This window comes from Canis aureus, chromosome 4 (genome assembly GCF_053574225.1).
Source record: "Canis aureus isolate CA01 chromosome 4, VMU_Caureus_v.1.0, whole genome shotgun sequence".
NCBI lineage: Eukaryota > Metazoa > Chordata > Mammalia > Carnivora > Canidae > Canis > Canis aureus.
The window spans coordinates 60,249,039-60,263,703 of NC_135614.1; the positions used below are offsets into that span (position 1 = coordinate 60,249,039).

General features: G+C 43.9%; 1 protein-coding gene across 7 annotated transcripts in view; it reads right to left on the reverse strand.

Annotated features, from left to right (window-relative positions):
• Positions 1–339: 339 nt before the first annotated feature.
• Positions 340–14,665, reverse strand: part of SMIM3 (small integral membrane protein 3) — a 46,007-nt gene continuing 31,681 nt past the window's right edge. For all 7 annotated transcript variants that reach the window (XM_077895883.1, XM_077895882.1, XM_077895880.1 and 4 more), the window contains one exon: positions 340–1,668. In XM_077895883.1, coding sequence (XP_077752009.1) covers positions 1,475–1,657 — 183 coding nt within the window. In that variant the 5' untranslated portion in view covers positions 1,658–1,668 and the 3' untranslated portion in view covers positions 340–1,474. The remainder of the gene's footprint in view (positions 1,669–14,665) is intronic.

Consider the following 14,665-nt stretch of genomic DNA (forward strand, 5'->3'; position numbering starts at 1 on the left):
AACTCCAGCCATAAAATCTATCCCAAAGAACAGACCTAGGTTTCCAGTTGCATCGTGAAAGTGTCCGCCTGAAGATCATGAGCACCTCAAACACGATGTGTCTGCCACCAAATTCATCACTTACCCACCAAATTTGTTTTTCTCCTTGCATCCTATGTCTAAGTAAACCACAAATACCCACTTGCCAAAGCTGGAACCTTGGAAGTCAACTGGATTCCTCTCTTTCCCTTTCAGTTCTTACATTCAAACTGTCTCTAAGGCCCATAAATTCAGTGGAATCCTTTTACCCAAGTTCCTGAGCTTATTATAAGTGCTCGCTAAAGAAAAACCTCAGACATGGTCATTCTAGCACTTTATTGGAAACTGGTCGCATACATCAATGAAATCAGACCAAAGTAACAGCATCACTTCCACACAATATTCTGATATCTGTGCTATATCTTCTTACATAATTTAATAAATCCCAAGATGTTCCTGATTTTGGTCAAAGAGCTTGAGTGGTCCAGGAATCTCTCTATAAATATAGATCATAGCATCTAAAATAACCATCGCTGTCTTGAGTGAGTTCCAAAAGTCCTGGGAACATCTCTTAAAATCTGTAGCTTAGACTGGCTGCAGTGCTGGTGGGAGGGGATGAAGGGCGTACACTTGACACCACGTAGCTGGTTAGAGCAGGTGCTGGGGTGAGGGGACACAGCTTCTTGAGTGTGAGACACACAAGTTGGTGGGGGCTGGAGATCCTGAAAGCCATCCGGGGAACTCAGCCACCCTGTGTTGTGACACATAGCTTGAGTGTCAAAGTGAGGAGACTCCAATGCAGAAAGAAGCCCATCACCCCAGGTCCTTCGGCCTTGCCAAGAAATGGCAGTGCCGTCCTCTAGACTGTTACAGGGGTAGACATTCTGGCACAGGAAGGTCCTAGGAAGTTCCACCCATCTCCCTCCTCCTGCCACACTCAGTTCCCTCCAAATTAGGTAACTTGAGGGAGTGGCACCACAAAGAAAATGACTTTGAGCCAAAGCACTACTGGCCCCTTGGAATGCAGACAGGGTGTCTTTGCTTGGTTCGACCTGAGGGGCACTGGCAAAGGCTGCTCTGCCCCCAGTGTCTTCATCACCACCCTGAAGGCCATTGTCAGCAATTATAACCCTGTGGTGGCTTTACCATTCATAGCCACAAACAGCTTTAACCTCCACCCAAGGCATTGGTTCTTACAACCCTCTGAGGTAGGAAGGGCAGGACCATGATCCCCATTTAGAAGATAAGGAACCTGGAACCCACAGAGTTAGGTCCCTTGACCCAGCTCACACAGCTGGCCGGTGGCAAAATCCAAACAAGAACTCCGGTCTCCTCTCACACATCAAGCTCCAGAGTCCACACTCCAAAGCCCCTCCTGCTGCTTTTCTGAGAAGGAAGAGGCTGGGGGAGGAGATACTATCCATGTTTCTCCCCGGCCCCTCTTGGGACACTGATTTCAGACAGCCCCGTTGAGGACAGGATGAGTCCGCATGCGATAGATAATGACCGCGGTGGCTGGGCACAGCAACAAGGAGGTCATGATGACAATGGTGGCCAGGATGATGAGGACAATGACCCAGATATCCAGGATGTGCTTGGGGAGTGCGGCTTCCATGGGGACCTGGCTGACGGCATCCATGCTGCTTCACTCTGTGACAGACAGGAGAGAGGAAGTCACTATTCTGTACCCTCTCCCAGACTCAGAGGCTTGGGTCATTTACCAGCTGGGTGCTCTTAAGGTTACCTGACCAATAATGGGCTCACTTACCCAGGGGGGTAGTGTGCTAAGCCCCACCACCAGCTCCATGAGGTGGAGACTATGACTGTCAGCTTTTTTATTACTTTTTTTTTTAAGATTTTATTTATTTATTTGAGAGAGACCACAAGCAGGGGGGAAGGGCAGAGGGAGAAGGAGAAGCAGAAGCAGACTCTGCTGAGCAGAGAGCCTAGGAGGGACTCGATCCCAGGACCACAGGATCATGACCTGAGCTGAAGGCAGACGCTGTACTGACTGACCCACTCAGGTGCCCCAGCCTTCTTTTATATATTGGATTTTATCTTCAATTATTTCCATTTTATAGATGGAGACTCTAAAGCCTTCACAGATGTAGATGTAGTAAATGTGCCCAAGGAAGTGAAGCCAGGTGGGTGGGACTCCAGAGCCACCATGTTTAATTTGTAAATTATCACATTACCAGTCTGGCCCCTCATCTGTTAAAATGGAAAATCAACTGGTTTTGGTCCTGTGTCCCTTCTCCCATTCTCCTGGTAACAAAACCTGCTTTTTCTGTGGAGAACCTACCATGTGGTTTAGTGAGGGTGCTCACCTGAGCACAGAGGTAGATATGGCACCTAGGCTTGGCCATCACAAATCTCCATAGCCTCCATTCAGGGCTGGGCAAGTGACCTAGGCCAGGTCAGCCAAAGTCCTCCCAGGGCTCTTATGCACAAGCTATTGGGAAAGAGGATTCCTTCTGCTGGGCTCTGCTAAACCAAGAGGATGTGAGTCTGGAAAGGATAGGCAGGGGAGCTGTCTCACCCACGCTTAGATAGCCCATCTTAGAGATGAAAAGAGAAATGGAGCTTTCAGGACCCGAACCCCATGCAGTCTGACGCCATCTGCAATCCCAGCCACCCCAGACACAGAAGTGAATAATTTCCTGCTTTTAAGCCTGAGTCAGTTTGGCTTCTCTCACTCAACAGCTAAAAGAGTTCTGATGAATAAGATGGAAATCAGTTATTCCCTAACTTTTTCAATTCACGGCACCCTTCGTGTCTCAGTAATTTTTTCACAGCTCTGCGGGCCCAAAGAAATATCTAGCAGTTTCAATGATTACATAGTTAGCTTCAAACAACTCAATTAGCATTTATGTCCTAACAGACTAGTAGCTGTTGGGGGGGGGTGGGGGAGACATCATACACACAAATTGAAAGAAGAAAACACTTTCCTTCACTCCTCACCAGTCACTTACCAATGGGGTGTGGGCAATGGTTCGGCACTGTACGACTTCTCAGACTCTGGAGTCAGAGTCAACAATACCACCACCCACCGCCCGTCCCACGCTCCCGTTTGTGCTCACTGCTTGCTGTATCATGGCAACCACCAAAAACTGGGCTTCGTGAAACAGAACATCGCCAAAGGGAATGTAGTAAGGCGAACATTAAACTGTCAACTTTCTTGAGCTCGGAGTTTGCACAGTGTCTGGGGGATGTCAAATATCATCCCTGTCAAACATTTTAAAGATCCTGCAGCCCCCATTCACACACTTTCCCAAAGAGTTCACTGAGGCTCCCCAGGGCTCAGTGTACAACTTGGGACCCATAGACAATATATTCCCTCCCCAGAGGTCACAAGACTAGGACAAACACTCTCCTGTGGTTCCTTCTAGATCTGAGATCTAGATTTCTAGATCTAGGTCCCAGACAAAATTTCCAATCCCAATTCAATTTCTTACTTTTTCCTAATTAGTAACTTTTTCTTCCCAATGCCTTTGACTCCGTGCCCACTGTTGCCCTGCTAAGGAAGGTGCTGATTGCCATTTCCAAGGCAAAGTCCCCTTTGGGATGTACACACAGAGATATTCATTTCTGCATCATTTGTTATAGCAACCAACACAACAAATGTCCATAATAGTAAGATAGAGTATATCTGTATATTGGTGTAACATGCAGCAGCCTGCATTTGCTCATTTAACAAACATACAGTGCGTGCTACTCACCATGCATTGTTGCAAGCGTGTTACAAATATTAACTTCTTTAATAGTAAGTATTAAAAAGAATAATGATCTATGGTGGTGTTCTGAATATCTTAAGTGGGAAAAAAAAAGTACAGTACAGAATAATGTGTATAGGATTATTCCTCTGGCTCAGATTTTGTAGAATTAAGTAGACAGATAGGTGGCGATACATAAATGTAAAATCATTTATGAGCAGAATCTTTTCAAAGAAAGTGTCAAAGAGTGATTACCTGGGGGCCAGACTGGGAGAAGCTTTTGGTTTTCATTCTTCATGTCTTTATGCTGCTTGAATTTTCTAAACATGAGCATGTCTTACATTTAATTTTCCTTTTTTATTTTAAGATTTTATTTATTCATGAGAGACACACAGAGAGAGGCAGAGACACAGGCAGAAGGAGAAGCAGTCTCCCTGCAGGGAGCCTGATGCAGAACTCAATTCCAGGATTCTGGGATCACCACCTGAGTAGAAGGCAGACGCTCAACCACTGAGACACCCAGGTGTTTCTACATTTAATTTTCTTAAGTCAACTGGATTGAGGGGGAAACAGTTGAATAAAATTCAAGTATGACCCTAGATCAGTGGTCACCAAATGTTCTATACTGTGCCAAGGGGGAGGGCCACCTTAGGACAATATTAAAAAACCATTAATTTCTGGGTCCTATTACAGACTTATTGAATTAGACTCAATAGGGGACAGGAGGAGGCCAATACGGACCCAATATGCAGCCAGGCTTGGAGGCCCCTGGACCGATGGATCTCTAAGACTGCTATGACTCTCTCCAGCACTGTGATTTAGGAACTGACTCCTACGTGCTCTGTAGCCAGTCTGGTCAGACCCGGGCAAGGTCCAGGATGAAGGAGAAGCCTCTGGCTAGGCTCTCTAGGAGACCCGGGATTATCAGGCTGGGGCCTGCCGAGGAGGGGGAAGCACAGGCTGGCCCTGCCTCAGCCTTAAAAATGTGGTCACTTACTTCCAACTCCAAGACACAGAAGCATGAGTCACAGGAGACGTACACTGTTAGGGAAGGGACAGAGGCAGCAGAAATCATTCTTTGTGGTCTCCTGATTACATCAACAGCTAGCCTGCCCTGCGCCAAAAGAACCCCACGAAAGCCCTTTCTGGTAAACCCATTAACATCAAACAGTTTCCGTGACTCCAAATGCCAGAAATAATTTCCCTGGCCGACTTTCATATGGAAAACCTGTCATTTACAGGAACTCGGGCTCCGAGGCTCATTCATAATCACGAATCACAGAAGCCACAGCCAGCCTTATTTCACAGATGGCAAAACTGAGACACTGAGGTCTTTCCCCACCTTCAACCCCACCTTCTTCCAGAATAATCATTCAAAGACATAAATCCGATCAAGCCACTTGCCCAAGCAACACAAAACAGAACAAGTAGAGGAATAAATGAAACTTTTTCTGTAACCCATACTCTAGATTGTACTCTTTCGCACACGGCATTATTTAAAACCTGGAACATAAAAGCAGAGCTGCTCTAGCATGCCAGGGAGGAACCAAAGGAGGAACTTTGGGGTCCCAGCCAGTGAGGCTGGATAAATATCCTTAGAGGCCCTAAGCACTAGAGATTTGGGTGTCCACCCCCTTCACACATATAATTCAAACTAAACACAATACTAAACTATAACATAGAAAACTAAAGTAGCTTTCCCAGGTATTATTCTAGTGTCCTTGCTTAGCACAACCCATTTGCTTGGTACAGCACAGCTGTTCAGCTTTCCCTTGGCCCCTTGGGTTCCTCAAAACACAGTCAGAAAACCACAGGTTGTGATGTTCTCCAAGGGCTGTTTCAGAGTTACCACTGTTCCAGGGCTCTAAGGATGGCCATGAACATGGCCAGACATCCAAGTGCACAGGGAGCTCTCCTTGTTTCAACCTTCCCAGTCTTCAAACATGTGTCCTCTGATAGGCTGTTCCTTCCCATGGAACACCTCTCCCCACTGTGAAAGATAAATTTTGTCCCCAAAATAAGAACTACATAAACCATATGTTCAGCATCTTTAATGGCACGCTGGACAGTTTTCCTTGAGAAAAAACAGGACTCAAAGCTTCTGCTAGCTGACTTCTGTTTGACCCCTATCTGGCATCCGGGTGCATGGTTCCTTGTGAGTGCATAAAACCCTGTTTCTTGGCACATCTAATTAATAACCATAGATCAAGCTGCTTATCATTTGCTTTGCAGATACATTATTTGTTATTTCTGATTAATGGGTTATGTCAGACTAGGGCCCAGAACATTCATATCACAAACTCAACTTTATCCCAGATAAAACTGTGGTTTTTATGATCATGGGAGGTACAACAGCAGTCAGGCCTAAACTCCTGTCAGTTTAAACCGGCATACTTTATCTCCTAATTACCTCATTAAATGAATAAATAAACTTTGACATATGTTCAATATAAGTTTGTCTAAGCACTGTGTTAACACCACTCTGAGCTGACAAGCAAAGAAGCCACTGGTATCACCAGCCACTGATGCCACGTGGGCCCCTACACCACCAGCTCTGTGAGAGCCCAGTTTTCTTTCTTTTTTTTTTTTAAAGATTTTATTTAGTCATTCATGAGAATACATAGAGAGAGAGAGAGAGGCAGAGACACAGGCAGAGGGAGAAGCAGGCTCCACGCAGGGAGCCCGATGCGGGACTTGATCCAGGGTCCCCAGGATCATGCCCCGGGCTGAAGGCGGCGCTAAACCGCTGAGCTACCTGGGCTGCCCGAGAGGCCAGTTTTCATAAGCCACTGAAAATCTTTTAGGGGAAAAAAAGAATAATTATTCCAGCTAATTCTATCATATGGTGAATTTTCTAGTTCCAACAAAAAAATATAAATTTCAGGAATTAAAATTTCCTGCAAGTCAATTGTTTTAGAATAACTGGACTCAAGGTGACTAATCTGTTCTATCTATCCACCTTTCAATCATGAGACTTACTCCCTAGCAAGCAGCTCTCACCCTCTGACAAAGTAATACTGGTTTTGGTTGAGCACCACTAGAATAAGTAACTCTGTCCAGGATGTTCATTCGTTCATTCATTCATTCATTCATTCATTCATCAAGTACTTGCTATATACAAGATACTCTCTTAGGAATTACTGTTATTTATTCTGAAGATATAGCTCATTTCCAAGAAGCAAAGAGAAGTGTCCCTCCTCTTATTTCCTCAAATACAGCAATACACAAGCCAACATTTAACAAATACCAAGTGCTAAGTAGTGTGCTAGGCCTCATCCCACACATTAACTTACTTAACCTTCATAATAATCTTGTGCTGGATATATTATTTTACAGATGTGGATATGAAAGCCAAGAAAGGTTAACTGGCTAGTGGTCATAAAGCTAAGTAACAGACATTCAAACTCAGGTCTTCTGACCCTATGTTCATCTCCAAAGCCTCCACACAGAACCAGGGGTAAGGAAGATGGAATATGCCGGATCCATAGCTCTTTCCTAAGTCCAGGTCAGACTCACTGCTTTTGGCCAAAGGCATTCTAGATTTAGAGAGTTAAGAAAAGATATGCAATCTACAAAGATCAGGACTTTCACTTCTGGTGATGGCAAACTAGATCATTTTGATCAATTCTCCTACTGATGACAACTAGAAAAATTGTCCCCCAGGCCAAAAAAATAAAACTGCCCGAAGGCACTAAGAAGTAACAAAATAATGAGGAATTACTAGGGTAAGATCTGGGAACGGAGGAAATCCAGGGAGGTGATCCTGGCATTTGAAGCAGCATTTCCCTTAGTGGATAATGGAGACCAAGCAGAGTTTCTGACAGACTCAGGGATCTCCCAAGACAAGGAGAATAAAACCTCTGCATTCTGGGGTTGGACTTCAAAGAGCACAGTTGTTTTTTTTTAAACATTTTGTTTATTTGAGAGAGAGAGAATGAGGAAGGGAGACAGAGAAGCTGACTCCCCACCGAGCAGGGAGCCTGACATGGGGCTCAAGCCCAGGACCCTGGAATCATGACTTGAGCCAAAGGCAGACACTTAACCAATTGAGCCACCCAGGCACCCCCAAAAGAGCACTCTTAGTGCTAAGAGTGAACAAGAAATACATCAATCCCAAACACTGCAACCCAGGTTTGAATCATCACAGTCCCTGAAATTGAATTAAGGTTGTTTCACATTGCTAGTACCTCCAGGTGCCTGGCAGAAGCAAACCTATATCCTCTCTGGAGGAGATAACAATCACAAGAGGCTTCAGATTTTTTTTTTTGACATATAATGTCTAATGCAGAACCAAAAATAAGCAGAGCTGAAAAAAATGTAAGATGACAAGAACAGAACCATCAGAAACAACAGACAATAGGAAAAGATCTACAGGGGTTCCAGATACTGTAGTTGTCCCTTAGACACACCTTTTAAATAACCTTGCTTACTATGTTCAAGGAGATTGAGAATTTTGACAGATAACTGAAAACTATAAAAAAGAACATGGCAGATTTGTTTTTTTTAAAAAACCGAACAGAAATTCTAGAACTGAAAAATAAATACTAGAAATAAAATTTGAATAAATGGGCTTAACAGCAGGTGAGACATAGAAGAAAGAAGAATTAGTGAACTAGAAGATAGATCAAAAAGAAAAAAAACACTTAGAATGAAGCTGAGGGAAAGAAAAACACATTATAGTAAATCTGCTGAAAACCATAAGGAGGAAAAAAGGCAGATTATTTTCAAATGAAAAACAATTAGACTAACATCTAACTTCTCAGTAGAAACAGTAGAGTCTGGAAAACAGCAGAATGATATCCTTCAAGCTCTGAACAAAAATAATTGCCAAGAATAAAGATGAAATATGACATTTTCAGACAAAAACTGAATTAAAATGTGCAATAACAATAGTAAATAAATAGTAGAATAAATAGAATTAAAGTATTCTGGTTTTTTTTGCATTGTCTGGGAAAGGGCAGAGGAACCAAATAATATTAGACTTTCTTAAATCAAGGATATATATTGTAATCTCTAGGGTAGCCATTTAAAAGTAGTAAAAGAGGGACGCCTGGGTGGCTCAGCAGTTGAGTGTCTGCCTTAGGCTCAAGGGATGATCCCAAGGTCTGGGATCAAGTCCCACATCAGGCTCTCTGCTCAGTGTGGAGCCTGCTTCTCCCTCTGCCTATGTCTCTGCCTTTCTCTCTCTCTCTCTGTCTCTCATGAATACATAAATAAAATCTCTAAAAATAAATAAAAGAGTACATAACTTCCAGATAAAAGGGAAAAATAGAATGTGTGGGACAAATAGCACATAGAAAGGTAGTAGATTTTTACTTTTTCTGTACTTAACTTCAGAATTATAAGGAGAAATAGATGAAGTCACAGTTACAGTGTGGGAGTTAAATGCAATTCTCTTGAATACTGATAGAACAAAAAGGTTTTTATTATTATTATTTTTAAAGATTTTATTTATTTGCTCATGAGAGACACAGAGAGAGAGAGAGAGGCAGAGACACAGGCAGAGGGAGAAGCAGGCTCCATGCAGGGAGCCTGACGTGGGACTCAATCCTGGGTCTCCAGGATCAGGCCCTGGCCTGAAGGCGGCGCTAAACCGCTGAGCCAACCGGGCTGCCCCAAAAAGTTTTTTAAAACCAGCTAAGGATACAGAAGACTTCTTAAATTAATAGGTTTCTATTATATATGATTTCAAATAGAAAGTATCAAAACTAATTAAATATAAAAAGTTAACATTTAAATTATTTCCTCTGGGAATAATTTTTATATATTAACGTATTTAATATATTAAATTTAATATTCAATATATTATATAATTATATAATATAATATATTTCATATATATATAAAATTCCCAATTATGTAGTAATATATATATTCATTTAATGATATTGGGAGAAAATAACTTTGAGGATAATTATGTGAGAATAAAGGGAATCATAATATACCACATGTAAAAAACAAGTTCAAAGCAGAATAGTTTTTTTTTAAAGACTTTATTTATTTATTCATGAGAGACGCAGAGAGAGGCAGAGACATAGGCAGAGGGAGAAGCAGACTCCATGCAGGAAGCCTGATGTGGGTCTCGATCTCGGGTCTCCAGGATCACGCCCTGGACTGAAGGCAGGCGCTCAATCACTGAGCCACTCAGATGTCCCCAGAGCAGAATAGTTTTAATGTAAGAACAAGTCATTTTTAGAACTGATTTCATATGTTAAATCATTTGACCTAATTCACAAAACAGAAAGCTGGCTCTAATATGCTCCAGTCAAAACTGTAAAGAGGATATTTCTATGAAGCAATTGTGGTAAGTAGAATTCTAATATTGCCCCCATAACTTCTGTTCCCTGGTGCTACCCCTGGGATTAGGTTCAGTCACCTAACAAGGATGAAGGGATTTTGCTGATGTAGTTAAGGTTACAGATCCCCTGACTTTAAAGTAAAAAAAAAAAAAAAAAAAAAGGCATCCTGGGTGGGCCTCACTTAATCAGATGAAAGACCTTTAATAGAGGGCTGAAGCCTTCCCTGAAGTCAGAGACTCCTCTGCTGGCCTTGAGTTGCAAGAAATAAATCTGCCAACAACCTGGATGAGGTTGCAGGCAGTCTTTCCTAATTGATCCTCCAGACATGAATACAACGTAGCTGATACCTTGATTGAAGTTTGTAAGGACCCAGCAAGGCTGTGTTTGGGCTCCTGACCCATGGAAACTAAGATTGTGATTGTATTCTTAAGCCACCAAATCTGTGCTAACTTGTTATGGCAGCAATAGAAAACTAATCCAGCAATACTCTGTTGTATTGAGTTTGTTCCAGGGAGAAGAAATCTCTACAAAGACATGGCATTCTAGAAATCTATAAGGAATTTAGACACTATCTAACTAAAACCACATAGCCTACCTTCCATGTTAAAAGTGAAGGAAGTGACTTACCCAAGGTCACATAGCAAGTTCAGGGCAGGACTGAGGGGAGAACTCAGGCTTCCTGCTCTGCATGCTCTTCTCAAGCTGTCTCTATCCTGTCTGAGATGGAAGATGGGAGAAAGTAAGGAGTCAGGCTGGAGAAAGCAGTGGTAGGGAGCAAACCGATAGGAAGAATGACAGCCAGGCAGACTTCTTGGTTCTATCTTTTTACCTTGTAAAAGCCATCCAGAGCCTTGAGGCCCAGAGCCCTAGGGCACATCATGGTAGGTGGGACAGGTGAGATGGTTTCCCAAGGCCACACACACACACACACACACACATCCCTCAATCAAAAACAAGTCCTGTCAGAATTGCTGGTGAATGTAGTTCTACCCTTTGCATTCCATCCCTTTGATTCAAGGTTGGAATGCAGATGAATTTGGTGAAAAAGGTAATGGCTAAGCCTGTAACTTTATTCCTCGCTATGAGACTGTCAGGAAAGAGGAAGAGATACTGGAATCTCACTAGCCATGGAAGATTCCACCGAGGGGGAAAAAGGCCCGTGCACCCAGGATGAAGGACTGGACAACTTGCCTGGGTTCCAGCTCTGCTGCAGCACTGATTTTACCCAGCACAGCTCATTCTCCTTCCAGAACGCCTCCCCCCTCTACTCAGTGGCAGGGGTACTGAATACATGTTTCTTAAATCAACAGATGCCCAAGCTCTAGGATGCTGGTGGGGCAATGGGAGTGCTTCCATGGGGGGAATACCAGGAAACCGCAGGGAATTTGCTCCTCTATGCTCATGTGACAGTGTTAAGAGCCCAGGCTCCGAGGCCAGCTGGCTTGGGTTTCAATGTGGCTTCACCACTCTCTAGCTGACCTATCTTAGGTTAAGTTATTAATCTTCCTAATGCTTCCATTTACTCAGCTGAAAACAAAAACAAAAATGGGCAAATAATAGTATCTCCCTTGAAGTGTTCGTAGGATTCCAGGAGAGAATCACACACAGCACCTGGCAGTAGTCTGACACTCGACAGATGTTCATTCCCACGATTAATGATTCCTGGCTGAAGGGACTCACCTAAGCAAACAGCCTCCCCTTGCCCCTTTCAGTTAGAATTTGCTAGCATCCCTGACTTGGTGCATGTCTTCACTTTATCAACAAAGATGACAGAGGCTTAGTCCATATGAGTGAACTTTTTTAATCAACCAACAAACCATGGTTCCACTAAAAAACCAATTTTAAAAAAATCAACCATGGTTGATTAACGCGACACATTTCTTCAGTCCAAGCATGAAACGGGTGGCTTATCAATTCATTAAATATGGATTGTGCTGTGAATCACACCGAGCATCGAGGAGCGGGGGTGGAGATGGAGATATTTGCTCATAAGAAGCTCACTCTCTTCTGCAGGAAAAAGGCATCACTCATAATTGCTAATTGCAATATAAGGCAGACCGCTCCTACCTTGAAGGTGTAAACCACCTGCTCTTGGAGAAGAGGAAGGACATTGAAAGAGAAACAGACTGTAGTTGAGACTATCTTGATCTGCATCCTGCTTGGCATTTTATTAGAGATGGGACTCAGGGGAAGTCACTTAACATCTTTAAACCTCGATCTCCTCATCTTTAAAATGCTAAGAGCATTATGTTGCCCCCTTCTTTTGTGAGGATAAAGCGAGACAATATGTATACATATTGAAACATAATATATGCTCAAAAAATGTTCATCTTCATTCCTTTGTTTTGGTCTAAGTAAATCAGAACACCTTACAAAGAAAGGGGACTTTGATACGGGCTTTGAAGAGAAGTATGTGTTCCAAGGGAAGAAATAAAGAGAAAGGCAGGATGAGTAGAGTACATACATCAACAAAACCCCAAAGCTGCTGTTTCATTCGTAAAATGGAAATAGTAATAACTAGCGGTAGTAGCTGGGGTCACTGGGATGCTGCGGGATTGGAATGAGATAATGCACGCAAAGCACTTACTTCGGACAATGCCTGGTGCATAGTAAGGGCTTCATGCGTGTTCAACTGAGCTGGGGGGCACAGCGTAGCTCCTAAATCCAAAGCATTCGGAGGCCCCACCATTAGTTTGGACACCGTGACTGCTCTGAGGCTGATCAAGGAAACCACGGCGATCATTCGCAAAGGGCCTTTGATAGTCTGTCCCAGCTCTGATCCTCCACAGGAAAAGCACACCTGTCACATCTGAGCTGCAGCTAGCAGTTAACTTTTGAGGGATTGCCAGTGGTTATCCAACCGGTTTCACCACCAAGCAGCTCACTGAGGAAGAAGGCAATAAAAGAAATGACTTCCTGCTGGCAGGAGAGCTTAATTATCCCAAAGTGGGAGAAAAAGCAGACAGAGGCAGGTGGCTTCCTGCAGGTGTGGCCTTAAGCCAGCACTGCCAGAGCTCTGAGAAGCAGCTCTGGGCACAGAGGCCAGAGAGGAGGTGAGAGCACCAGCTCTGAGTCACTGATGCCGGGCCCATCTCTTCAGGGGTCCTGCCAAATGTGAAGAATGAGGCTGACCCTCCCCACCAGGGAGTAGACTCAGGGGGCTTACCAGCATCACTCGGCTTATAGGACCTGTTTCTAAGGCTCTACCCTCAGAAGGAGCTGATACAACCAGCTGAGAAGAATGGAGCATCTAGGCCAGGCAGAGAAAGCAAGTCAAGTGCCAAGAGGCCCCACTGGCCACTTACTAGCCTGGGGTCACTAATGACTTTATCCCACTTCAAGACTTTTGTGCTCGCAGTTCTGTCTTCTTAGGATGCTCTTCCCTGCAGATCTTCCTTTTCAACAACCAGTGTCTCAATGTCCAGGATCTCCTCTTAAATGTCGCCTTGGAAAAGCCTTTCCAGATCTACCTTGCTAAATCACTACCTTTGTCCAGCAACCAGATCTTGTGTTTTATGGTCTTCAGACACTTTTCACAACCTGAAATTAGCTTGTTTGTTTCTTTGTGTATGTGTTTTTATTGGCCATCCTTGCCCACTCAAATGCATGCACGGGGGCAGCAGAAGCCCCATCTCCTATTCACTGCTGTACCCCCAGCACTGCTCACAGGCCCTGCGGTACACAGTAAGTGCCCAATAAATCGAAGATCAGTGAAGGCATGAATGTGGACAGACTGGAGAACTTTTGATTTGAAAGTTAGTTAGCTTAGTTGGAAATTAGTTTTCCAGAAAGGATTCTCACCCCCATGATCTTAAAAATCAGAATCCGATCTCTAAAATAAAATGCATCCTCGAATTTGATCATTTTCTGGGTTCTCTGTACATTCAGGAAGGAGTATGAGGGCCTCCTCCTTTCCCCAGACCAGCCTGTACACACCAGGCAGAGGAGAGAGGAGGACCGATATTCTCTAAGAATCCCTCTTGCTTTCTTGGGCTGGGGAGCTCAAATTCAAGTTTGGATCCCCTGTGCTCTAGAGCCGCGCACAGAGGTGAGTGCAGGGGTGGTGGAGCTGCTGGACACAGTATGAGCCTTTCCTGCTCTGATTCAGAAGAGGAAAGAACTCTGTGATGATCTCAGAAGAGGATGGAGCGCTGGTGAGAGGGGAGGGGATTTCTCAGGCCTACTTGAGGGTGAGGCCATCCTCACCCTCCTCCCCTTCTGTAATAGCCTCCAGCATTTACCAAGCCAAACTATCTCACTAGGGACCTCTGTTCCAAAGACAGGGGCCAGAGGACGGAACAGGCAGGACACACAACTATCAAAAATGTGAAAAGAATCAAATCAGAGGGCTTTCTCCAATCACCCAAGGTCCCCGAGGAGTGCTCTGTTCTCATCTTACCCCACTTGGCTCCGGTTTCTTTCAAAAATCTTAACAGTCTAAAGACTTGTTCCCTGCCTGAGTTTCTATCGGCTCTTCTGTGGCTGGAAAAATGGAAAAACACCAGGATATTTCAAAGAGACATGAAAACAGCCAGAGCTATCCAAGACTGCACGTACCCATCTGACCCAGCCAATCACAGAGTCTTAGAAACCAACAGGGAGCCAGCAGAGAAGCCCAGGCCAAATCCACAGCAT